The sequence below is a fragment of the Purpureocillium takamizusanense genome, chromosome 9 (assembly GCF_022605165.1).
Source record: "Purpureocillium takamizusanense chromosome 9, complete sequence".
Taxonomy (NCBI): Eukaryota; Fungi; Ascomycota; class Sordariomycetes; order Hypocreales; family Ophiocordycipitaceae; genus Purpureocillium; species Purpureocillium takamizusanense.
Window position 1 is genome coordinate 1,993,593 of NC_063076.1, and position 22,501 is coordinate 2,016,093.

The 22,501-nt window shown below is 59.3% G+C and overlaps 5 protein-coding genes across 5 annotated transcripts; 3 read left to right on the plus strand and 2 right to left on the minus strand.

Annotated features, from left to right (window-relative positions):
- The first annotated feature begins 155 nt into the window (after window positions 1-155).
- Window positions 156-2,088, plus strand: RAX1 (Bud site selection protein, Revert to axial protein 1). The gene is made up of 3 exons (XM_047991100.1): window positions 156-685; window positions 738-1,416; window positions 1,479-2,088. The coding sequence occupies exons 1-3, from the start codon at window positions 513-515 to the stop codon at window positions 1,713-1,715; spliced, it is 1,089 nt and encodes a 362-aa protein (XP_047847110.1). The 5' UTR covers window positions 156-512; the 3' UTR covers window positions 1,716-2,088.
- Window positions 1,848-3,367, minus strand: JDV02_009437 (uncharacterized protein). Its single transcript, XM_047991101.1, has 2 exons — window positions 3,074-3,367; window positions 1,848-3,000 (listed from the first exon to the last, which is right to left on the minus strand). Exons 1-2 carry the CDS (start codon window positions 3,104-3,106, stop codon window positions 2,209-2,211), a joined length of 825 nt encoding a protein of 274 aa, XP_047847111.1. The 5' UTR covers window positions 3,107-3,367; the 3' UTR covers window positions 1,848-2,208.
- A 2,493-nt stretch (window positions 3,368-5,860) lies between these two features.
- On the plus strand, window positions 5,861-10,177 carry CCC2 (Cu(2+)-transporting P-type ATPase). Its single transcript, XM_047991102.1, has 2 exons — window positions 5,861-6,469; window positions 6,527-10,177. Exons 1-2 carry the CDS (start codon window positions 6,360-6,362, stop codon window positions 9,939-9,941), a joined length of 3,525 nt encoding a protein of 1,174 aa, XP_047847112.1. The 5' UTR covers window positions 5,861-6,359; the 3' UTR covers window positions 9,942-10,177.
- A 752-nt stretch (window positions 10,178-10,929) lies between these two features.
- Window positions 10,930-13,003, minus strand: JDV02_009439 (uncharacterized protein; the record flags this gene model as incomplete). Its single annotated transcript, XM_047991103.1, has 2 exons — window positions 10,930-12,845; window positions 12,905-13,003. The coding sequence occupies 2 exons, from the start codon at window positions 13,001-13,003 to the stop codon at window positions 11,223-11,225; spliced, it is 1,722 nt and encodes a 573-aa protein (XP_047847113.1). The 3' UTR covers window positions 10,930-11,222.
- Window positions 13,004-18,873: 5,870 nt separating this feature from the next.
- Window positions 18,874-21,659, plus strand: JDV02_009440 (uncharacterized protein). The gene is made up of 3 exons (XM_047991104.1): window positions 18,874-19,931; window positions 19,991-20,389; window positions 20,447-21,659. The coding sequence occupies exons 1-3, from the start codon at window positions 19,695-19,697 to the stop codon at window positions 20,906-20,908; spliced, it is 1,098 nt and encodes a 365-aa protein (XP_047847114.1). The 5' UTR covers window positions 18,874-19,694; the 3' UTR covers window positions 20,909-21,659.
- The last annotated feature ends 842 nt before the right edge of the window (window positions 21,660-22,501 follow it).

A 22,501-nucleotide genomic window follows, 5' to 3' on the forward strand; every position in this document is an offset into this window, starting at 1 on the left:
GAATTGTGGTGGTGGAGACGTAGCGAGCCAATGGGGCGAAGGTGGACCCCGCGCTGGTCGTCGAGTCACGTGCAATCTACATGTCCCCACACGTCGGGACCCAATTCGCTCAATTAGGGTCCCGGCAGCTGGCAGCTCGATACACGCTTGACGCCGCCTAATCTGTTTACGAGCAACTGTCTACGGCCTCATAACAGCCGACTGCATTCCAACCGCTGCCGCGGACGACCTGATCCTACAAGCCCTCTGCGCAGTGCTGCCGCTCGTTTTTGCATCGTCGCAGCCAACTGTTACGCAGGACTTTGCTGTCCGTCGCCGCGTGGTACGACCAAGGAGGCGGCAAATTGCGAGAGCCATTATCAGGAGGCATCGTGAAACGTCGGACCGCCAAACCGACAGCCACCTTGTTTTCCTCATCAACAATCAAGCGACCAGCCGATCCCCGCCTGCCTCTTTCCTCACTTCAACAAACAACATCTATCGAAGACCGGCGATAGATTCTTAGCGACGAAATGGCGGATACTCGCGACATGGCGGCGCCATCGCCACAGCCCGACCTGGCGAGAAACCGGCTGCCGACGCTCTTCGAGGTGCTCAGCCGCCGCACACTTCCTCCTGTCGACCTGTTTTCGTTCTATATCTACATGCGAGACCAGCAGCGGTCGGTAGACTACCTGGATTTCTGGTGAGTGGGCGCAGACGGCCGTCCGATGGGCCCTTTGCTGACCGTCCCTTAGGCTGGACGTAGCACAACACATGTCTTTGTGTCGTCATTATGTGCGCGAACTTCGACGTTCTGTTCTCGTCGCTACGCCCGACATGGAGAAGAACGGCTCCAAGCGGTCGTCCATGATCCTCGAGCAGATGGGCGACCTGGAGCCCCGTGCCGCCGGTCCGTCAATGTTCTCCACGGAAAAGGAGCGAAGCCAAGATGCACAAATGTCGGCGTTCCTGCGAGAGGATCAGAGCCACGATTCGCCCCAGAGCGGCTCCGGCCCCATACGGCCGAGCCCAAAGTTCAGTTCTCCTCGCGACGTGACCGACTCAAACTCGCCCTCTCACACCGTGAATCGGCAGGATATCAGAGCTTCGGCGGAGAAGATTCTGTACACTTTCCTCCTTCCCGGAGCCGAGCGAGAGATCACGCTCCCAGGGTCTATCACGCAGGACGTGACCACCGCGATCGAGGAGCAGGGTCGTGACGACCCAGAAGTATTCGATGTCGCCAAAGACTACGTCTTCCAGGCCATCGAGCGTGACGCCTTCCCAGGTTTTCTGCGCATGAAGGCATTGGGCAACTTGATTCCACCGACGCTAGTCATGCGACTGATCGTCGGATTGGTTTCCATGTTTGGTGCTTTCTGGGCCGCCTTTATACTCATTTTTCTCGACAAGTCCCGCTCTACGAAATGCTGGGTAAGTTTTGTGTCTGATTGTAGGCCATATGCAGACAAGGCTAGTTCGCTGACATTCTATAGCTCATCCTCCCGTTCTCCGTTGGCGTCTATTTCCTGGCATCGTATCAGTATTCCCTGGACCCCATCATGGCGTTGGTTGGCCTCAGCGAGTATACGCCGTTCAACTTCTCGCGAGTGCGCGAGCCTTACGTCCGCCAGCTCTTAGCCAAGCGTGCGGTCATGGTTTTGGCCGTCACGGCTCTCATTGATGCCGCGCTTTGCGTTCTCTTCATCCTCGTCCCGGGCAAGCGTCTCTGAGCGGTTGCCCCTTTCTCGATTGCTGTGCTGGGTGTTGCACCGACCGACTTGCTTGCGAAGCCATCTCTGGAAGATGGTAGGGGCAGGTGGTGCACGCCACCGTTTACGACCGACATGAGCGTTTTCAGATTTCCCCTATGCACCAAATGCCAGGCGACGGGCGTCTGGCTGTTCCGTCTTTGAGCATTTTCTTTGGTACTAATTGGCTTGCAGCATGAGGCTGTGTAATTCGCATTCGACGGATATCTGCGTGTCTGTCTCGGAGTCCAGGGTTGACCTTTCTCAACAAATTCCCCAAAGTTCTCTTTGATTGATACGCGAGGGGCAAGCATAGAAGAGTAGTGTAGTGACTATTACACCACGTGAATGGTCATTTCTGTGTCTAAAAATTTCGTCTGCATCGTGATATCAGTCATGCTGTCTGGCCCTCAGACGTCTATCCGTGAGCGCCATGGCTTCCAGGCGTCGTTACCGCGAAGCCGTATCCTCCATTTCAGATCTTGCGTTTACTGACCCGCTTCTTTTGCTCTTCTCCCACGGGCTCGTCGAGCTCCATTGTCTCGTCGCCCTCCAGGTTGCCCGTCTCAAGCATGGACCGCTTGTTCAACGCTCTTCTGGGCAGACCGTCACGCCCGTGATGATCGCTCTTCTTTTCGAGGTCGTTGAGGAGCCGCTGCATCTTGTCGTCGGCGGCACGCTTCTCCTTGGCGCGGGTGAGGGCATTGGCGCGAATGGCACTGATCCGAGCGTCGATGTCATCAAGGGTAGCAGTGCAACGGCCGGACCACGTGTTGAGGGCGACAACCATGCCAGGGATGGCACCGGGTTGCAGGTCCCGCAGGGGAGCTATGCTCGTCACCTCGACGGCCTGGCGTACGGGGTCAAGCGTGGCGTGGAGGAGGCCATCATACACGGCCTTGACGACCAGGTCTTCGAGCTCGCGGGCCGATGACAAGCCCAGGGCATCCTGTAGCGCACGGTAGGTGAGATTCGACCGGTCGCGCGCAAGGGTCAGGAGGGACAGCTGCCGCAGCTTATGGCTCTGGGCATCGTTGAGGGGCGGGAGGTTGGTGGACTCGGCGCGGTACGACTGATACGTGCCGTGGGAGAAGGTCTGGAGGAGGGCTAGGTGCGATGCGTACTCGGGGGAGCTGGACAGGGCTTGGATCTGGGGCGTCTGGAGAAGCTCGGCGAAGACGAAGGTGTTTGGCGCCGAGGTTGCCCGCGTGACGAGGTCGGCGGCGGCGCGGGGGGAGGTGGCCGACTTGGAGAGGGCGAGGAACGGCTACGAGCAAACACGGTCAGGCACACGAGCGGCGGAGGCTTTGTTGATGTCACGAGGGGCGCAAGGGACATACCTCGAGGGCGTTGAGGGCCTTGGTCTGCTCCATGACGAGGCGAGGTGGGGGGGGGGGGGGGTTGGGGGCAGGCAGGCTGGGGGGGCAGGGCTGCAGCCTCGCCTCTCTGGCCTGGCTGGATTGGGGGCTTCCTTGACGCGCCGGGAACTCACTCGACGTACTGCTGGGTCTGGCACGGGCGAGCTGCGGGGAGCGGTGAAGACGTGGCAGCGGCGATGAGACTTGAGCCCGTTTTGCCTGACGGTACGGTGGTGGTGGGTGATAAGTCGATGTGTCAGGCGTGTTTGAGTGGTGGTGAAGCTGGCTGGTTGGAGCTCGGGCCTGCAGGTAGGCAGGTTTGGTGTGCGGGAAAACTACCTAGCTTTGGGCAAGCAATGAGCTGCAGCACCTCCCGTGGTGGTGCACGCGGCGGCTGCAAGGCCCGCTGGACAGCCCGCGGGGCTGCAGGGCAGGGCAGGGCGGCCAGCACTGGAAGGGTGGACGGGACCCGACGCCGACGGGAGTGACCTCGCCGAATGTGTATTGGCGCGTGGGGACGGCGGTCGAGGTGCCGTGGTGGGTTGGGGAGGATTAGCGCAGTGGGGCACCAATATTGTGCCCAGGAAGGCGCGGCTGCCCGCCAGGTGATGCCCTACTTCGACTGTGGTACCTAATGTACCAGCACCTCGCCCGTTGGAAACGGCCGGGTCCAGCCCACCGCTTCAGCAACCGCCCGGCGCCGAGTGACGATGTTTCGAGAGGCCACGCGACGGCCGGTTGACCGGCCTGCCTGCAACAGTGTTGAAACGGGACAGCCCATGCCGCGAATTTAGCCTGTGCTTCGAGGCCGTTTCTTTTCCAGTTCATATTTGTATGAAAATATTGACGACGCATTTCCTACACGTCAAGCAAGGACCGTGGCGAATTGCCCCGAGCATTGAGACGTCTTCACAGGGCGGGGATCGGCGACGGCTGCGATGCATGTGTCGGAGGTGAGACGTTTCTGTCCGCGGGCCGGCTCAGTTGCAGCACGGGGAATACGGAACACCGAATACGGCTTATTCGAGGCGGGCATCGCATGGCTTGATGACTGATATAGTCTCGGAAGTGACGCACCGTGGAAGATGCCGCGGGCTGCCCGCACAAGTCGATATGCAGCGCGAGCGCAAGCTGTGCAGACTCGGGCGGGACCAGGACGGCAAAGACGGGACGGATGGGCGGTGGCACACAAGACATGCTTGGAACTCACTGTACGAAGAAGCATGTACGTACATGGTTTGTGCGTGCTCCGCACGGAAACGACGGGTTCGGCGACATGGTAAGCTGATGGGCGCACATGTACTTCGTAGACACATAGGTCTTTCCACGGCCGGCTCGTTGCTAGGTATTCCTGTGGTCTGAGTGGCGGGGAGGCGGCGCACTGTTGCGTATGTACACGGGGCTGCCGAATAGTAGACCAGTGGCTCACAGACCCTTTCTTCGCATACCCGAACGGGACTGGGTCCCGTCATTACGGGCTACTTTGAAATACAGTACGGAGTATGTACGAGCACACACGAGGTGTGAGGTCCGGAGAGGGTCACTGGTGAAACGGCAAAGGGGCTTGAGCGCGGCTCCCCTTTCTGTGACGATTATTAAGGGCTCTCGCGACGGGCTGCGGTAGTGGTAGTGGTAGTGGTGCGGCGGGCGTGTCCTGGATGTGAAACGCAGGGCCCGAGGGAGGGTCGCCAAGAGGTGCGACGAGATTGCAACAGTCGATTGGAGTCCAGAAGGGATTTTCCACGGAGCCGGGCTGCGGCAACCTATCGATGGCGGCGGCGGCGGGCGTGCGGTCAGCCCGCGATACGTTGCATAGGTACACACTGGGAGCTGGCCAGGTTGCTGAGTGGCTGGCTGACGCTTGTCTCGAAGGATTGACGCTACTAGTACTCTATGCATGCGGTGAGGTGAGAGTAACGCTCACTGACTTGGCTTTGACCCCCGCATACCTAGGTTTACTTGGATAGCAGGCGGATGGTAGGTTGGTGGTTGGTGGGTGGTGGGAAGGAGACAGTCTCAAAGGGTAGGTACTACCTTGTACATACATATCCCACTTGGAGGTTGTCACTCGTCGACACTTGGTTGGGGGTGATTGACTCGGGGTTCATGTCTATTGATCACATCATCACGATGCTGCCGGGCGTCCGGCCCGACTGCACAGTCGTGTACTTTATACGATCCTCTACAAGGCAGTCGTCGTAGTCGACAGAAATGTTGGTTGGCAGGGCGTCGAATTCTTATCCCATCCATCGCATCGCACCGACCACCCAAACAAGCCTCGAGCGCGAGCCGAGCGCAGGAGCCGTGCGCCTGCTTCTTCCTTCACCCAGGTAATAATCACCCACCTCGTCATCCTCCTCATCACCAACCGCCAGCACCACCGCTGCGCGCACTAAAAGGTGTCGGCTGGGTCGTGTCTTTGGTCGAGACCCCACCAAAGGAGCCGTCCTTCTCCCACGGCTCGAGCCCTGTTGTAGATTCTCCAGCGCCTGCCCGCGCGCAGCCAACCGGCTCCGCCCGCTCCGACGGGTATGCTCGCCCGTTGGCCGTCTTAGGTATGTACTAACGTATACTGTATGCACCACCTTAGTACAACCTGGAAGGGAATAGTTATAGAGTACAGTGAATGGTCTGCCCTGCCGTCCGACTGTCGCACCAGGGCTCTGGAAGGTACCAACAGTACCACCGCCCGCTGAGAGACCTTCTTTTTCCTCACTTGTTGCCTCATACCCGGACCCCGGTCACACCCCCCCCCCAATCCATCCACCCCGATCCTACCTTGCCTGTTCATCCTTGCCCATCCTCCTCCACTGTTGCCCGCCATTGCCCTCCACCACAAAAGCCATCCTCTCCCGCCTGGCGCCCTAGCCTCTCGTCCTCCTCGATCCTCTCCTCCCCTCCCTTCCTCTTCTTCCTGCTCTTCGCTTCCCTCCCCCGGCTTTGCTGCTGTCTAGCGCCGGCAGAAGAAGCAAGCATTCATTAAACGACATCCCGGGAGTCGGGCTTTAGTCGGCTGCTAGCACCGTCCGTGGCAGGATCACGACATCTGATAATCAAGTTGCGTTCAGCTGCCGATCGCCCCGACATGCCCATGCCGTCACAACGCTAGCATTCAGCCCCGAAATCGACGACGACCGCAAGGACAATCAATACGACCCGCGTCCCCCGTAGCGGACAGCGGCAAGTGCAGGCCGCTCCGCGACCACCGGCGACCCTGCGCGACGGCTCGAGGACAAAGGAATCTTCAGACAAAGGGCCGGCGGTCGCCATGGTTCCCTCTCCCATTGCTGTCCCATCGAGGGACCCTGGCGCAACCGCACTCCTTGCGCCAAAGACATCGCACATGGCCACCACGACGTTGCGCGTGGGCGGCATGACGTGAGTGCCACCAGCCTCCGGTCCCTCCGAACATCGTTACTAATGCGCCCCCGTTAGCTGCGGCGCCTGCACATCGGCCGTTGAAGCTGGCTTCAAAGGTGTTAATGGTGTCGGGAGCGTCTCCGTCAGCCTCGTCATGGAGCGCGCTGTCGTCATGCACGACCCCAAGATCATCTCCGCCGACAGCATTTCCGACATCATCGAGGACCGCGGCTTCGACGCCGAGGTCCTCTCCACCGACCTACCGAGCCCTGCCGTGAGTCGCTTCGGTGACAAGGACCACGAGCCGGCCCCCGACTTCGCGACCACGACGGTGGCCATCGAGGGCATGACCTGTGGCGCGTGCACCTCTGCCGTCGAGGGCGGCTTCAAGGACGTTCCCGGTGTCGAGCACTTCAGCATCTCCCTGCTCGCCGAACGCGCCGTCATCAAGCACGACCCGACGCTGCTCACGCCTGCCCAGATTGCCGACATCATCGGGGACAGGGGCTTCGGCGCAGAGATTGTCGATACGCAACAGGCAAAATCCGACGCCAAGGCCGCCAAGGGAGGCGAAGCATCGAGCGACATTGCGACCACGACGGTTGCCATTGAAGGCATGACGTGTGGCGCCTGCACCTCGGCCGTTGAAGGTGGATTCAAGGGCGTCGGCGGCGTGCTCAAGTTCAACATCAGCCTCCTGGCTGAGCGGGCCGTCATAACCCACGACGTCACCAAACTTTCTCCAGAAAAGATTGCGGAAATCATCGACGACCGGGGCTTCGACGCCACTGTCCTCTCCACCCAGTTCGACACGAGCGACCACAACCCCTCCTCCTCGGCTGCCCAGTTCCGAATTTACGGCAGCCCCGACGCAGCCACAGCAAAGGCGCTCGAGGAGAAGCTGCGAGCCCTTCCGGGTGTCAACTCTGCCACCCTCAGCCTGGCAACGGAGCGCCTCACCGTCAACCACCAGCCCGCCGTCATCGGGCTGCGTGGTATAGTCGAGGCCATCGAGGCAGAGGGCCTCAATGCGCTGGTCGCAGATAGTCAGGACAATAATGCGCAGCTCGAGTCGCTCGCAAAGACGCGGGAGATTAACGAATGGCGCACTGCGTTTAGGACGTCGCTGGCCTTTGCCATCCCCGTCTTCATCATCGGCATGGTTCTGCCCATGTGCATCCCTTCGCTAGACTTTGGCAAGCTGGAGCTCATCCCCGGCCTCTTCCTTGGCGACGTCACATGTTTGGTCCTTACGATACCCGTGCAGTTCGGCATTGGCAGGCGGTTTTACATTTCTGCGTACAAGTCGGTCAAACACGGCGCGCCTACTATGGACGTGCTTGTCATCCTGGGCACGTCGTGCGCCTTCTTCTTTAGCGTCTTTGCGATGGTGGTCTCGCTGCTCGTGCCGCCGCACACGAGGCCGAGCACGATTTTTGACACAAGCACCATGCTCATCACCTTCATCACCTTTGGCCGCTACTTGGAGAACCGGGCCAAGGGCCAGACGTCCAAGGCGCTGTCGCGGCTCATGTCGCTCGCTCCGTCCATGGCGACCATCTACGCGGACCCCATTGCCGCCGAAAAGGCCGCCGAGGCCTGGGCCAAGACCCCCGAGGGCCACCAGCAGACGCCCAGAACACCTCTTCCCGCCGAGCCCGCGGGTTCTGCCTACGAGGAGCGCGTTATCCCAACGGAGCTCCTCCAGGTCGGCGACATCGTCATCATCCGGCCAGGCGACAAGATTCCCGCCGACGGCGTTATGGCTCGCGGAGAGACATACGTTGACGAGAGCATGGTCACGGGAGAGGCGATGCCCGTGCAAAAGCGCTTGGGAGATAACGTCATTGGAGGGACCGTCAACGGCAACGGGCGGGTCGATTTCCGCGTTACGCGTGCCGGCAGAGACACGCAGCTCAGTCAAATCGTGAAGCTTGTCCAGGAGGCGCAGACGACGAGGGCACCTATTCAGCAGCTGGCCGACACGCTGGCCGGCTACTTTGTTCCTACGATCTTGATTTTGGGCCTCATCACCTTCCTGTCTTGGATGGTGCTGAGCCATGTGCTGCCGAACCCCCCACAGATCTTCCTTCAGGACGCTAGCGGCGGAAAGATCATGGTGTGCGTGAAGCTGTGCATCTCAGTCATTGTATTTGCGTGTCCCTGCGCGTTGGGCCTCGCTACCCCCACGGCCGTCATGGTGGGGACTGGCATCGGTGCCGAGAACGGCATTCTGATCAAGGGCGGCGGTGCTCTAGAGAGAACCACCAAGGTCACCAAGGTCGTGCTTGACAAGACGGGGACCATTACCTACGGCAAAATGAGCGTCGCCAAGATGACGGCGGTGCCTCTGTGGAAAGACAACGATTGGCGGCGCCGTCTGTGGTGGAGCATCGTCGGCCTGGCCGAGATGGGCAGCGAGCACCCTGTGGGCAAGGCAATCCTCGGTGCTGCCAAGGATGAACTGGGTATCGAGGCTGAGGGCGCCATCGCGGGGAGCGTGGGCGAGTTCAAGGTCATGGTCGGCAAGGGAGTCCAGGCCCTCGTGGAGCCGCACTCATCGGCCGACAGGGTCCGCTACCGAGTCCTTGCCGGCAACCTTGGTCATCTGCAGGAGAATGGCGTCGAGATTCCTGAGGATGCCATTGAGGCGTCCGAGGAGCTCAATGCTGCCGCCAACAAGAAGAAGCACCAGGTCAAATCATCAACCGCCGGGACGACCAACATCTTTGTGGCCATTGACGGCAAGTACGCGGGGCACCTGTGTCTCTCAGACGTCATCAAGGACGGGGCGGCCGGGGCCATCGCTGTGCTGCACCGCATGGGAGTCAAGACTGCGATTGTCACGGGCGACCGGCGCTCGACGGCGCTCGCCGTGGCCGCGGCCGTGGGCATCTCTTCCGACGACGTCTTCGCCGGCGTCAGCCCGGACCAGAAGCAGGCCATTGTCAAGCAGATGCAGTCCCAGGGCGAGATCGTGGCCATGGTGGGTGACGGCATCAACGACTCGCCCGCGCTCGCGACGGCAGACGTCGGCATCGCCATGTCCAGCGGTACGGACGTTGCTATGGAGGCTGCCGACGTGGTGCTGATGCGGCCCACGGACCTGATGGGGATCCCCGCGGCGCTGCACCTGACGCGGACCATCTTCCGGCGCATCAAGCTGAATCTGGCGTGGGCGTGCATGTACAACCTCGTCGGGCTGCCCGTGGCCATGGGCTTCTTCCTGCCGCTGGGCTTCCACATGCACCCGATGATGGCCGGCTTCGCCATGGCCTGCAGCAGCGTGAGCGTCGTGGTGAGCAGCTTGCTGCTCAAGCTCTGGCGGAGGCCGCGGTGGATGGAGGAGGCCGAGGCGGAGCAAAAGGGAACGCAGCTGCGGTGGGTGACGGGCCGCGGCATCATCGGCTGGGCGAGGGAGATGGTGTCGAGGAGAACGAGGCGGAAGGGCGAGGAGGGTTACGTGCCGCTGCAAAACCTGGAGTCGTAGCGGGCGGACGATGCGGTGGTGTAGCCATGGTGGTGATGACGACGACGAGTTGTCGCAATATTGTCTCTGCCCGCCCTGACTGTTGATATCCATAAGAAACGACGATATGCGTGGCCATGTACTCACCACTTGGAGAGAGAAAGAGGGGGAGCGAGAGCCCGTTGTCGTGTTCGAAAGCATAGCGATACCTCGTTGTTTTTTTCTCTTTCTTCATATCAACCAGCAATGTTCAATCCCAAACAAAAAAGTCCAACCCCGTGTCGACGTGCTGCCACCTCTATCCACGCCTTGTCTATGTCCACCTGGGCATGCTGCATCTGTCTCCGCCGATCCAGCGTGAGAGAGATTTGGATTGCCCCGTGGGGAGGGAGGGAGGGGGGCGGATCTTTGAACATGTACTTACTTCGTAGAACTAGCATCATTGCCGCTCGGGCTGTTCCTGTTCGCAAAGCCCCGTGCCCAACACCCTCCACGGCCTCCCCATTTTCTCCACGGTAACGACGACCCAAAAAGTCTCTCCATAAATACACCCGGTGCTGGGTTTACGTATACCCCAAGGTGAGAGTGCGCGGGGTCGTCGTCGCCGTCGTCGTCGCCGCCGTACGATTATTAATACCTGAGTAGCACGCAGCGTGTGGGCGACGCTGCTGCCGGCAGACGGGAGAGATGAGAGAGCCTGTGTGTGTGTGCGCGCGCGCGTCTGTGCACATTCATGCGTGTCTGTGAGTGCGATGAAGGTGGTCAGGAGTAGATGTGGGTGGGACCCGGCAGTCGGGAGTCCGTTTCTCGAAGCCTTCTAGGGCCGTCTATCCCTGGCGTACTAGCTAGGTACTAAGGCAGGTACGTACGGACCGACGATATATACTATTCTTTGTTGAAGAGTCGGAACGCGACATGTTGCACCTCTGTGCACGACTCATCCTCGCTTCCACGGGCCTTGCCGAGATCGAGGTCCGGGAAACGTTCTTGAGAACCCCAGTAGTGGTTCGGGAACATTACTTCGTTTCATCTCCACACCCTATTCCATATCAGGGGGCCAGTTGTACCATGTACCTGCCCGGCAGCCGAGCGACCACCGACCCAAGCAGCACCAAATGCCCCTTTACCCAACGCCCTATTCATGTTACATGATGATGCCAAGACTCCTTGCTATACTAGTCTGTTATGGTTGGTCAGGGGACAGCATCAAGTCCTGTCCCCTGAACTCTGGGTATAGTAACTGAACGCCGGGGATATATGAAATGACTCCCTCCGAAACACCCACATCGACCGTACCTCGGGCTACCATTGCTGCCTCACCTGCACTCGCCTCACCAGCGGACCAGAAGGTGGCGACGCCGGCACCAATATTGGACCCTGTTCACCCCGGAAGAGTAGTTCCTCGTGAGGGCCACATACTTGGCTCCAGGGCACAAACATTCCTCCGGGCACCTCGTCCGACCATGCACCTCCGTACTCTTCGTGCAAGGCTTCGTCGTCTGGGTACCTTGTCTTGGCTACCCACATGCGCCCGTCGATGGGCCGCGAGGTTATGAGGTCGTTTGACTGGGATGACCGGACCGCCGCCTTGAGCAGCGACTTGACAAAGGGATACCACCAAAACGTGGGATACTCTCTGTCGATAAACTCCTTTGGTCCCGTGCAGTGCCAAAGGCCATAGATGTGTTTGGTCACGTAGTTGACACCAAGGTTGACTGTGCGAATCCAGTCGCTGGACAGTTGTCCGGGATGTGCTTCGGGTATCGAATCGTAGAGCTTCGTGAGCGCAGAGTGCACGTTCTCGGGCATGGGTATCGTAAAGGGCGCAAATTTGTCGCCAAGGCCAAACATGTCAACGTTCATTGTAGCCGCGAGTCCGCTCTCGTTAAACTGCAGATAGCCAATGAAGGGCTCGTATCCAGCTTTGGTCTGGAACAAAGCCGACTCGTATTCGATAGATGCGTGAAACTCCGTGTCTTGGCCGTCAGATCGTTTGTCGGGGATGACGCGATCAGGAGGCCCGCCTGGCACCTCTCCCCCTTTCGCCGCCGTCTTGGATCGCCAGTACTCTTGCCGAGCCCAGACGTTTGAGATATAGTACTGGTCCGACTCGCGAAACTCGTACTCAGGGTTATGTGTAGCGTCTATCTCGTCCATGGTAGCATCGATGAGCCTTCTCACGTCGTCGACGGGACCGATAACAGTGCCCGAGTTCAACCAGCGTGGATCTGCAAAGATCATATCTCCGGTCCATGAGGCTGGTCCAAAGGCGTGCGGCCCCAATGAAGAGGGCGGGGCTGCCCAGCAGCGAGGTGCCCGGGGCTCCATGGGGAAGCAAATCTTGTCGGGACCCCAGAAGATGGTCTGCCGGAGGTTGCGCTCCCTGGCCTCCCCGGTCGAAATCCCGAACCTCTCGGCGAGCTGGACGTCGGCATGGGCGGCAATGTCAAAGTAGCGCTCGATGATGACTTCGGGCGGCAGTTGCTGGATAATGTCGTACCCGTCGACTATAAGCACGAGGTCCTTGTCCTCTTGCGGTTGTAAGGCGCGAAGGTACCGTTGCATGGCCCGTAGCTTGGCTAGGTGTGTCACGGCGGCATCAAATTCGCCGGCACCGTTCCAGCCGAGCAGCGTGGGGACCGGGTATCTATTGACTGCCGAGGAGACAAGGTTGTAGCAAAGCTGGACGTTTGCTCTACTTGCGGGTATCAGGTAGTGCAGCTGCGATGTCCGGACCTTCTTCGTGCCTTTCTGGTGGCCCGGCTTTGGTGCCTCCCCGGAGGCGTTTGCTTGAGCGCTAGGCGATTCTGTGGACGCCGGAGGTACGGCCGTCGACTGCGCGAGGACATGGTCAGGAATGGTAACGTTCTGGTTCGATGAACCCGGCGTGCTTGGCCGATGCGGAATCATGTTTCTTAACCGCTCCTGTACAGCGTCAATATCACTGGACTGGGAAACGCTCACAGCTATGAGATACAACGTACTGCATCCACGCTCGGCTGTGTGAACAGAAACACCATTACCAGCATGGCAACGCATGTGGATAGCACCAAGTTGCGGCGCATAAAGTTGATTAGTGGCATGACGTTGGAAATGGATTCTCGCAAGAAGGACGACAGAAAAGGACAAATACAAGTCCGAAGGAAATGAAAAAGGCGACAAAGAGGTAAGGACAGACAGCGCCCACAAGGCGTTGAACAAGGCCAGGCACGAAGCGATTGCAAAGACTCGGCCTGGTGAGTGTTGGCGGTACAGGAAGAGCACGGGGACACTGTGTCCGGGGAGTATCAACGCAGGAGCCGGATGATCATGGCAGGAGAAGGAGAGACTCTGATAGAGGCAGGTAACATGCTCAAAGGGAACAGGAGCCCGAAGGTGAGCAGAGAAGAGGCAAGGTCAGGCACTAGTATAAGGTACGTGGGGATGCGGTAACGTTGGGGGGAGAATCTGTGTTTGTGTCGTTTTGTCTTGTCCTCAGTGGGGCCTTGTCGCTTGCCTTGGCTGGCTTGGGGAGCTGGTGGTACCACTCGAGGACTTTCATCCATAGGTTCATTGATTTGTTCATTTGTTCATCGGGGCGGCTTGGGGCGAGCGGGACTCGGGATGGATACTTGAAGATGCTAGTAGGAGGTCGTGTGCTGTGCCGAGGGGGCCGGACGACGCGGCCTCCACCTTGGCGTACGAGCTTGCGTTGCCGGCGAGCGAGGCGGATACTGCACAGAAGAAGTTGACATTTGGAATCTATCTTGGCTTACCTTGGGCCTCTTGAGTGGTGCCTGAGGTTGCGCTCGTATGACAAGATAGTCACGGGAAGCCTGTGGTAGGAAGGCGACACCTCACGAGTTCCTTCCCATTCACGCACCACACCCTGCTTGCCTTGCTTGAGGTACCTTACCTGCCTGAGGTATCTTGAACAGCGAGCAAACCAAATCAGCCAGCCTTGTACAAAGAGACCGGTCGCTGCATTGCCCCAGCAAGATAGGTACGACCCACGGCTACATACACCTAGCAGTACGTAGGTGGTATAGTGGCCGTCCTTCAGAGTTAATAGCACTCACTGGTGTCCGCGTGCTAGGTAATATAGATGCTACGCACCGCGGTCGTCTGTCCTGCGGGCCGCATTCTGGATCTGTGTTCGATCATCGCCGCCACCGTGCCGCCTGCTCCGTGAGCAGCCTCATCCACTACCCGCAAAGTGCTCTGCCGCCAATCCTACCCGAGTACCTTGCCTTATCAAACAACATAACCTAGTAGCATCCACGTCGACGAGCAAGCCGCTACGCCATCGGCTCGACAGGCGATCACCCCCCAGCTGCCTATTGCAGCAGCCATCGCCTGCGAGATCACCTCCCACCAGGGACCCTTTGCCCCTCCCCTTCCTGTCGGACGACGCCTGCCTTCGGCTGCGTGACGGACGCTCCTTGATCGGCGCGGCGCTCAAACGCCCAGCCAGGCCAAAGCGATAACTAAGGGGGGAGCCCTCGAGGTGCCACACTCGTCGAAGTCGCCAAGAACAGCCCCTGGGACCGACGACGGAGGTTGTGAGTGGAGCAAATCAAACGCCCTGCAACGGCCAAGGTGAGTGAGTGGGTAAATGACCCTGGGCGCGACCAAGCAACCTGGGCGGACGCTTCTCAATTTCGCCGCCAATTGGACTGCCCTGACCCGCATTCTTCAGCACGCGTTTGATAAGCGCCAGTAATAAAGTCTGAAATAGTACTGCAATAAGATTCCTAGTGCCGCAAACCTTCAACCAGCGCGCGCCAATGCCATGGATGGAAGCTTGGACGCGGGCGGGAACCAAACGAACGCCGGCAGAAAGGTCACAGTCATTCAGTCATTTTTCATCTCCCTCCCCCCCCTCCCCTCCCGTCTCTGGCATAGATACAGGTAGGTACAGGGCTCGTAGCCACCTCTCCAGCATGCATGATGTACCAGGTACTTAATGCCCTAGGTGCCCATTGAAGGCCCCGAGGCACCAAAAGCCGCCGCCCCTTTGCTGTGGCCGAACCGGCTGCGTGCCGATCAGGGGCCAGACGTCAGGTTGGAGCTGCCGATATGGGCAAGCCAGTGTGTGATTGCGTGCCCCGCGCCCGGCACCGCAACACCCATCACAGGGCACAGCGAGCATGCACGCCGTCCCATTGCGACGTACATGCCGTCTGTGCAACAGATCGACTGCCAGATCTGGCCGGTAACCCGCTCGCTGCTGCAGCCCAGATCGACACGATATAGTATGTACGTAGTATCACAGCCTCAAGGGGGGGGCCACAGCTGGCAGCCACACAAGTCGACTCCCAAAACAATCACAACCGTCGCACGGCACGCCGCAAGGCCATCGTCATCACCACCACCAAGCCCAGGGCTCTCTCGGCCGGCGCAACTTGCTGCCCTTGGCATCCCGTCCCGGGAGCATGGCCAGTGACGTAGTAGACAGTGTTCGGGAGCTCGCCTCGGCCAGCCAACGCGCCAACAATACGTATGCCTCTGCACGACGTGCGCTGCGCGACAGCCATCAACGTTCGGCTGCTGGAGCCAACGACAGGCCACGGGCCACCCCCGTGTGGCACTCGGCCGCCAGGCAGCGCCGATGGAAGACCGGAATGCGGAAGTTGAGAGACATGTCGCAGCGGGGGGTGGAACAGACGTGGGGCCTGAAAGTGAGCTTGAATACTTTGTATATTGAACGTGGATGAGACAGGCGGTCGTACGTAGCATCGACGGTGCGAACAAGGGACTCGACAGACCGGAAACATGGGGTTCTGCTGTCAGAACCAAAACATGTGTGCGTTTAGTTACTATTCGGCTTGACCGATATTCCCGCCTTGTCAAGCGTAGCCGTGCCGTGGTCGAGAAGAAGACATGCCTGCATGCCTGCTTGCTTGGCTACGACCCGGCTCCTTGGCTGGGCTTGGCCGGCAGGCCTTCCGCTGGGCAGATCATTTCACAGGCTGTGAATGAAGCCTGCCCAAGCCCCGGCACCCTCTTGCGATTGGCGGCGCTGTCGCAGCCCCAACTTGTTCAGTCTTGTCTGCATCTCGCTTGTTGTTCAACCTTGGACGGACCGGGCGGAGGGCCAGGCGCGGCGCCGAGAGCACACGACACGGTGGTGTGGCGTGGCGCCTGCCTCTCGGCAGCGTCCGTCCGCGGATAGAAGTCGCAGTCACCGCATAGACATCAAGTCACCGACTACGGGCCTGACCTCATTGCGGGTTGGAGGGCCGCTGGCTCCGAGATTAGTAGTATCAAGTCGTGGGACGTTTCGCGCATCTAGATGGAGTCTGGAAGCACGAACAAACCGTTTTCGCACTCGAGCCTAACGGGGCCGTCACCACCCCTCAATCCGGCCGGAAGGTTCCAAGGTTCGGGCTGGTTTGCCCCGGACGGTGCCGCGACGGCGGCGGCGGCGTCGGCTTTCGTCAGGGATAACTCGCATGGCTGGCGCCACCCATCGGTCGCTTCTTGTCTAGCGGGTCCGTACGAATCAATTCGCCGTGCTTCATCGTGTCTCGTCAGCAGTAAGCTCCTCGGCACTCCCCTCACCGCGCACTACGATGACCACTAATCACCACCACTACTACTAGTAGTGGTCCTAGCGGACAACTTCTTTATTTTTTGCTTCTTTAATTTCACACTGCCAGCGCGGACACGGTGCCGCAAGTCGCGGGCCGTGTCTCAGGCGGTAGCAGGCATCGAGTCGACCAGCGAGCTCCCCGTTTCGTGGCAAAGACATCTGACCTGTCTGTCGTGTACAGTGTATGAATCAAAAGGTCGATTGTTGAATCCCCGGTGCTCCACAAACCGGGGTTCACGGAGTCCCTTGGGCGAGAAGAAAAACTCCGTGTCCCCATCGAAAAAGCTCAACAGCGTCTCCATTTTGAAGAGTGCGACGTATAGAGGCTAATAGTAATGGCGCCAAGAGGTCCCGCGACGTCCAAGGCATCGAATTGTCCGGGTAGCGTATCCGACGGCTGCTAGTAGGCCAGGGAATCTGGGCCACCTGCTACAGTACTAATCGGCCTCGTTGGAGCCACCGCGTTCGGGGGCAGAGTTTGAGCGAGCGTCAAAATGGAAACAAGACGGCGCACCCACAGAGAGATGACGGACATGACACTTTCCGCCCAGCGCCTGCTCCTGCCCTGGAGAAAGTGGGAACCTCCACCGCCAAGCCCCTCCTCAACCAGCACTGGAGCCTGGTCGGGTGGGGCGCTGCATCCTGGCTCCGGCTCCGTCCTTGGCCCAGCCCGTTGCTGAGCTCAGCTCTCGTACCGCCGCCTGCACTCCCCCCTACTAACTAACCCTGCGCTGCATTTGTGTTGATTCGGGGTCGACGAGCTGCAGGTGCCTTCTGTAGGCGCAAGGGAAGTAGCAGACACAGTGCATGCGTGACAATGCCGACACAGCTGTGCTGTAGCTTCCCTTCCGGGCTTTGAAGCTTCGAAGCTTCCAGTGCGTCGTCCAGTGTCTGCGCGCGATTGACTGATGAGAACATATCGAGCATGAACGAGGTAACGCAAGGTGCGCACGGATTGCTGATCATCTGCTCATGTTTGCGCTTAGCAAATCCAACTTGCCCCCCCCAGGTCCCATTGCCCCTTCTCGTTGGTTCGCCTAACTAGAGAAAATAAGAGTTGCCAGGCCATTGAGAGGGGAGGCTCGTTCACGCCAACACGTCAACATGCAAAATGCACGAAGTACTTCCAACGGGGGTCGCTCGCGGACATGGAGAGCCCTGGGACGGGAGGCGTGATCGTGCCACGTTCCGCTCCGTATCAACCGCAGATCTGTGCTGCGCTGCGTTGTGCGTTACATCACCTTGGACCACCTGCCACTCAGACCTACATACCAACCTGGAAGGACTGGCGTCAACAACCGGCATCGGCAAGACGCCCCGTGACATGCACCACGCGAGCGGCTGCGCCGGCGACTCAGCTGGACTTTGTATACTCCGTACTACTAATAGCAATTGCGATAGCACCCGTCCAGCATACCTAGGTAGTACCTAGGTGCCTACCTACTAGGAACCTTACCTTACTAGTGGCTCCTACGCCCAGTATCGTCTGTGCGGTGGTGCCTTGGCATTAGAATCTAAATGCGACTCATCGTTCGTTCGTCAAAGATGGATGACCAGGGCTGAGGATGTTGCCTCTGCGTGCACAGTAACTCGTGTTGGTCCTTTTCTGTTGTCCGGCTTGTGCTTCGGCGCGCACCGTCGTTGGATCCCCTCGCGCCACCCCTGAGAGCAGCCACATTCATTGAACGGTCCGAGGTGAGCAGAGCCTGCTCAGCAGGGCCTGTGGCAGCCCCAGCAAGAGGTACTAAGGTAATAAGTGCCTGATGAGAGGCATGCCAAGACTTCGCGTCCCCGGCATTCAAATTGCACCGGGGATGCTTCTGCAGCGGCCCTCTATCAAACTTACCCACCTCCATGACTTCAGCCGGTACTCGTGGCGCGGAGAGACCAAGGGGAGGGCGAGGGGGAGGAGGCCCAGCCAAGGGCCTGGGGCTTATTAGCTGGACCGGCCTTTGGCCATGCTGCATCCAGCCGCGACGCAAGGAGGCAGGCACTGTGCTACTGGCCGAGTCGGCGCCTCGCCTCCCGGTCATCACGGACATCGGACGCTGCAGTGGCCGATCAGTGCCAAGACACGCCACGCCAGCGCTACCCGACCTCTGTCTTGGCGCTCAACGCAACAGGCTCCCGTCACTGGGAGAGAAGGTGCCCGGGTGTGTGGCTTCCAGGCGGGGCGGTCGGCGCGCGCAACGGGTGAGGCCCCAGCCCTGGAGGCGACCCAATCTCCTGCCAGCTTGCCAGCGCTCATCGCGGTAGTACTACGCCGGTGCCTTGCCTTAGAAACTGTACCTACCTACTCCGTGCATGCATGCATCCATGGATCCGTCATCAGCGCCCAGCAGCTCCCCACGCCCCCTGGGCTCCTCACACTGTACGAGCGACCACCTGTGGCGCCGTCCGTCGTTGTCGTTGCCGTCGACACTTCATCGCTGGAGGTGAGGCCCCCCCGCCGCCACCATCCTCCACCTCACCCTCCCCTCCCGGCACCCTCCACCCTCCTCCTCGAAGGCTCCCCTGCTGCTCCAGCTCCCCCATCGTGGTCCTTAGCCTTTGCCTGTCCGGCACACCCGTGGACGAGTCGCCAGCCACACCCCCATCCCCATCCAGTCCATACCTTTTCTTATGGCTGGCCTCACCCATTCAAGTAGGTGTCGACATCCCATCGTTGTTGCCCCTGCCGGCGCTCAAACTACTCGTTCTTCGCTCCGTCCGCCCGCCACCCACTTCGACCTTCTTCCCTCCTACCTCGTTCGTCACCTGGTTCCTCGACGACAGCTTCTCGTGCTCGTTTCTCCTTCCGGCCTGCTTTCGGATAACGTCTTTCGTTAAAAGCGTTGGGCTCTTCGCCTGCCTGTCGTTGCCTCCGTTGGTTCTTCTGCAACAGCCCGCTGTCTCCGCCCGCCGCCATCCCAAGCGCAACGACGCCGGTCGGACCAGACCTCCATCCCACTGTGCACCAGAACAAGCCGGCTCGCCTCGCAAATTCGTCAAATTTTGTCTCTCAGATCGGCTAATTCCTCGGCTTGTCTGTTCGCGGGAGCCAACCGGCCTCTCTGTTTGTTGCGCCGTTGCACAGTAGAATATGCCATTTGTACCAAAGACGACATAGCAGCCCGGACCCGTCCCGCACCCCACCGTCACGGCAGCACCGGTAACACTCAACTTCGACTCCTGACGCGGCCACGCCTCACCAAATTACCATGGCTCGTCGCAACAGTGATGAGCCCGTGGCCTTGCTGACGCCGGAGGAGCAAGATCGTGAGTCCAAGGTCGAGGGCCACGATGTCGAAGGCGCCGCGGGTCAGGAAGAACCCCCACAGGACCAAAACCTCGACCACGAATACTCCATCGCCAGCACAGTGAAATTCACATGGCTGGGCACCTATTTCTTTTTCTCCCTACTCCTAACACTCTATAACAAGCTTGTCCTGGGAATGGTTGGTTTCCCTTTTGTATGCCCCTAGTTTGTGAGATGCTGACGATGCCGACTATGCAGTTCGCTTTCCCATGGCTCCTAACGTGCCTACACGCCTCTTTTGCTAGCATGGGCACGTATTCCATGTTACAGATGGGCCACTTCAAGTTGACGCGCCTTGGCCGTCGCGAGAACCTCGCCCTCGTCGCCTTCAGCGCCCTTTTTACGGCCAACATCGCCCTCTCCAACCTCTCCCTGGCCATGGTGTCGGTCCCGTTTTATCAAACAATGCGCATGTTGTGTCCCATCTTCACCATTCTCATCTACCGGGTGTGGTACGGACGCACGTACAGCACGCTCACATACCTCTCTCTCATCCCTCTTATCATCGGCGCTGCCATGACGACGGCTGGTGAAATGACTTTTACTGATGCTGGCTTTCTGCTTACCATTTTTGGCGTTGTTCTGGCCGCAATCAAGGTACGTGTCTGATTTGCTGACGGATTGATGGAGCACCCTGGCTGACACATGACACAGACCGTCGTCACGAACCGATTTATGACGGGATCGCTCGCGCTGCCACCTCTCGAATTCGTAATGCGCATGTCCCCGCTGGCTGCTCTGCAAGCCTTCGCTTGCGCCGCCGCCACGGGCGAGATTGGCGGCTTCCGCGACCTCATCGCGTCAGGCGACATTTCGCTGCCCCCGGCCATTGCATCGCTTACGGGCAACGGCTTCCTGGCGTTCCTCCTCAACGTCTCGTCGTTTCAGACGAACAAGCTGGCTGGCGCTTTGACGATGACAGTTTGTGGCAACTTGAAACAGTGCCTGACAGTCTTGATCGGCATCTTCTTGTTCAACATCACGGTCGATGTTCTGAACGGTGCGGGCATGGCCGTGACCATGGTCGGTGCTGCCATATACAGCAAGGCGGAGCTGGACAACAAGAGGAAGAAGCAGCAGCCGGCATACAAGCCGGTGAATCAAGAAACCAGATAGGAGCAGTGCGTCGATATTGATACCCAGCTATTTCCTATGTTGAAACGACGAAAGGCATAGATGCAACCGGGGGGCTGTAAATGGACATTGGGACGGCGTTGGGCTTCGAAAGTTGCGGCTTCAGTCCTGATTCGAGGTCACGAGCGACTCCAGGATAATGGAAGCAGTATGTCTGTGGGCGCAGTACAGAGCTGCGCACCCCGTGGAAGCGCGCATTACCAGCGACAAGGCGAGAAGGGGATGGCCTGGTGGAGCATACGAGCAGAGCATGTGCATTCGGCGTTGGGGCACGGCGACCGGCAGCAAACACAGCGACTTGTGTGCCGGCAGTTTATTTGGTACTTTTAGGATAAGGCAACGGGCTTTGATTCTTGATCTTGTTGGACCACCGGAGTCACGCCTCGCTGTTCGTCGACAACTGTTCGATACGCGTCTGGATGGAAGGGCTTGCACGCGTCTGTTTGTACATATTGGAAGTTAAGGACGGCAAGTGTACGGCCGAGGCCTGGTCAGCAAATGTTTTCCACCCCCGTGACGCAGTTGCTATATTTGAATTTTGGCACCTTCCCGGTGCCACGATCAAGGCAAGACATTGTTTGACATGAGCACGACAGACCGAGGTCCCTAGATTCGTCATCGCCGAATACGCATTACGCTTAAAGCGAATCTGGCATTCCAGTCGATTTCGTTTATGCGTCAACGGTCCCATGCCACGTTGCTGCCAGCCACGATGACGGACAGAGATAATGAGATATGACGAGTAATTAGAGCGCACGCACCCGCAGCGGCATTGGTCCCCTTCAAGGGAGGTGATAGCCACGGCACATCGAGCTCGTGGCGCTGCGCTTCTGTGAGAGCGCAGAGGGCAGTCAGTGGTACGTTCGTCATGCTGGTGCGTGCAGGTGGTGGCGGTGGACTGCAGTCCACAAGCGCGTTCGCAGCACACCACACCACTCGTGCCTGGGCGGGCCTTGTCGGCACCGACGCGGCGCGAGGAGCGGCTGAGGCACGGGGCAGTGGGTAACACGCAGCCGTGGCGGCGGCGCGCCACCGTGGCGCGGGTTCGTCGGTGGGATTGACTCCCTACCTAGATCACAAGTTTGGATGGAGCTGGAGGAGGGCAGGGGTAGAAGATGACCCTGGCTGGCGGCGGCGCTGGAGGGAGTGTTTTTTTCCCCATTTTTTCCTCAAGAGAGAAGGGACGACCGCCAAAAGAATGAACGCACAATGAGGAGTACGTACCGTACAGTGACTGAGCCTGCTGAACTTGCGGCAGGGAGAGAAACGCAGGAATGCTAAGCCTATGCACCTACATGCATGTGCGAAGTATGCCATGGAGGAAGGCCTTCAGTGAAGCCAGCGGATGTGCCGGCTGCCGGGATTGTACTCGTCCACGCGGTCATTGAAACGTGACGACGCGACGGGGTCGTCCGCCAAGCCGGGCCAGCTCCTTCCTCCCCTCCTCCCCCAAACCCCAGGTGGGGGGGGGGGGGGAACCTGTGTGTCTGTGTGTCTGTGTCTTTGCAGGACACAGACATTGGGATATCGCACTGTCCTGACGAGGAGTAGGAGGCTGGACGGGGCAGATGGATG

What these genes read in the sequence shown, in the direction of transcription:
- JDV02_009440 (XM_047991104.1), top strand. Translation starts at nt 19,695, where the DNA reads ATGGCTCGTCGCAACAGTGATGAGCCCGTGGCCTTGCTGACGCCGGAG. An exon ending in ACAAGCTTGTCCTGGGAATG is followed by an intron (nt 19,932 to 19,990) that starts GTTGGTTTCCCT and finishes CCGACTATGCAG; the next exon opens with TTCGCTTTCCCATGGCTCCT. An exon ending in TTGTTCTGGCCGCAATCAAG is followed by an intron (nt 20,390 to 20,446) that starts GTACGTGTCTGA and finishes CACATGACACAG; the next exon opens with ACCGTCGTCACGAACCGATT.
- RAX1 (XM_047991100.1), top strand. Translation starts at nt 513, where the DNA reads ATGGCGGATACTCGCGACATGGCGGCGCCATCGCCACAGCCCGACCTG. An exon ending in GTAGACTACCTGGATTTCTG is followed by an intron (nt 686 to 737) that starts GTGAGTGGGCGC and finishes ACCGTCCCTTAG; the next exon opens with GCTGGACGTAGCACAACACA. An exon ending in CCCGCTCTACGAAATGCTGG is followed by an intron (nt 1,417 to 1,478) that starts GTAAGTTTTGTG and finishes GACATTCTATAG; the next exon opens with CTCATCCTCCCGTTCTCCGT.
- JDV02_009437 (XM_047991101.1), bottom strand. Translation starts at nt 3,106, where the DNA reads ATGGAGCAGACCAAGGCCCTCAACGCCCTCGAG. An exon ending in AGGCCCTCAACGCCCTCGAG is followed by an intron (nt 3,001 to 3,073) that starts GTATGTCCCTTG and finishes GTTTGCTCGTAG; the next exon opens with CCGTTCCTCGCCCTCTCCAA.
- CCC2 (XM_047991102.1), top strand. Translation starts at nt 6,360, where the DNA reads ATGGTTCCCTCTCCCATTGCTGTCCCATCGAGGGACCCTGGCGCAACC. An exon ending in TTGCGCGTGGGCGGCATGAC is followed by an intron (nt 6,470 to 6,526) that starts GTGAGTGCCACC and finishes CGCCCCCGTTAG; the next exon opens with CTGCGGCGCCTGCACATCGG.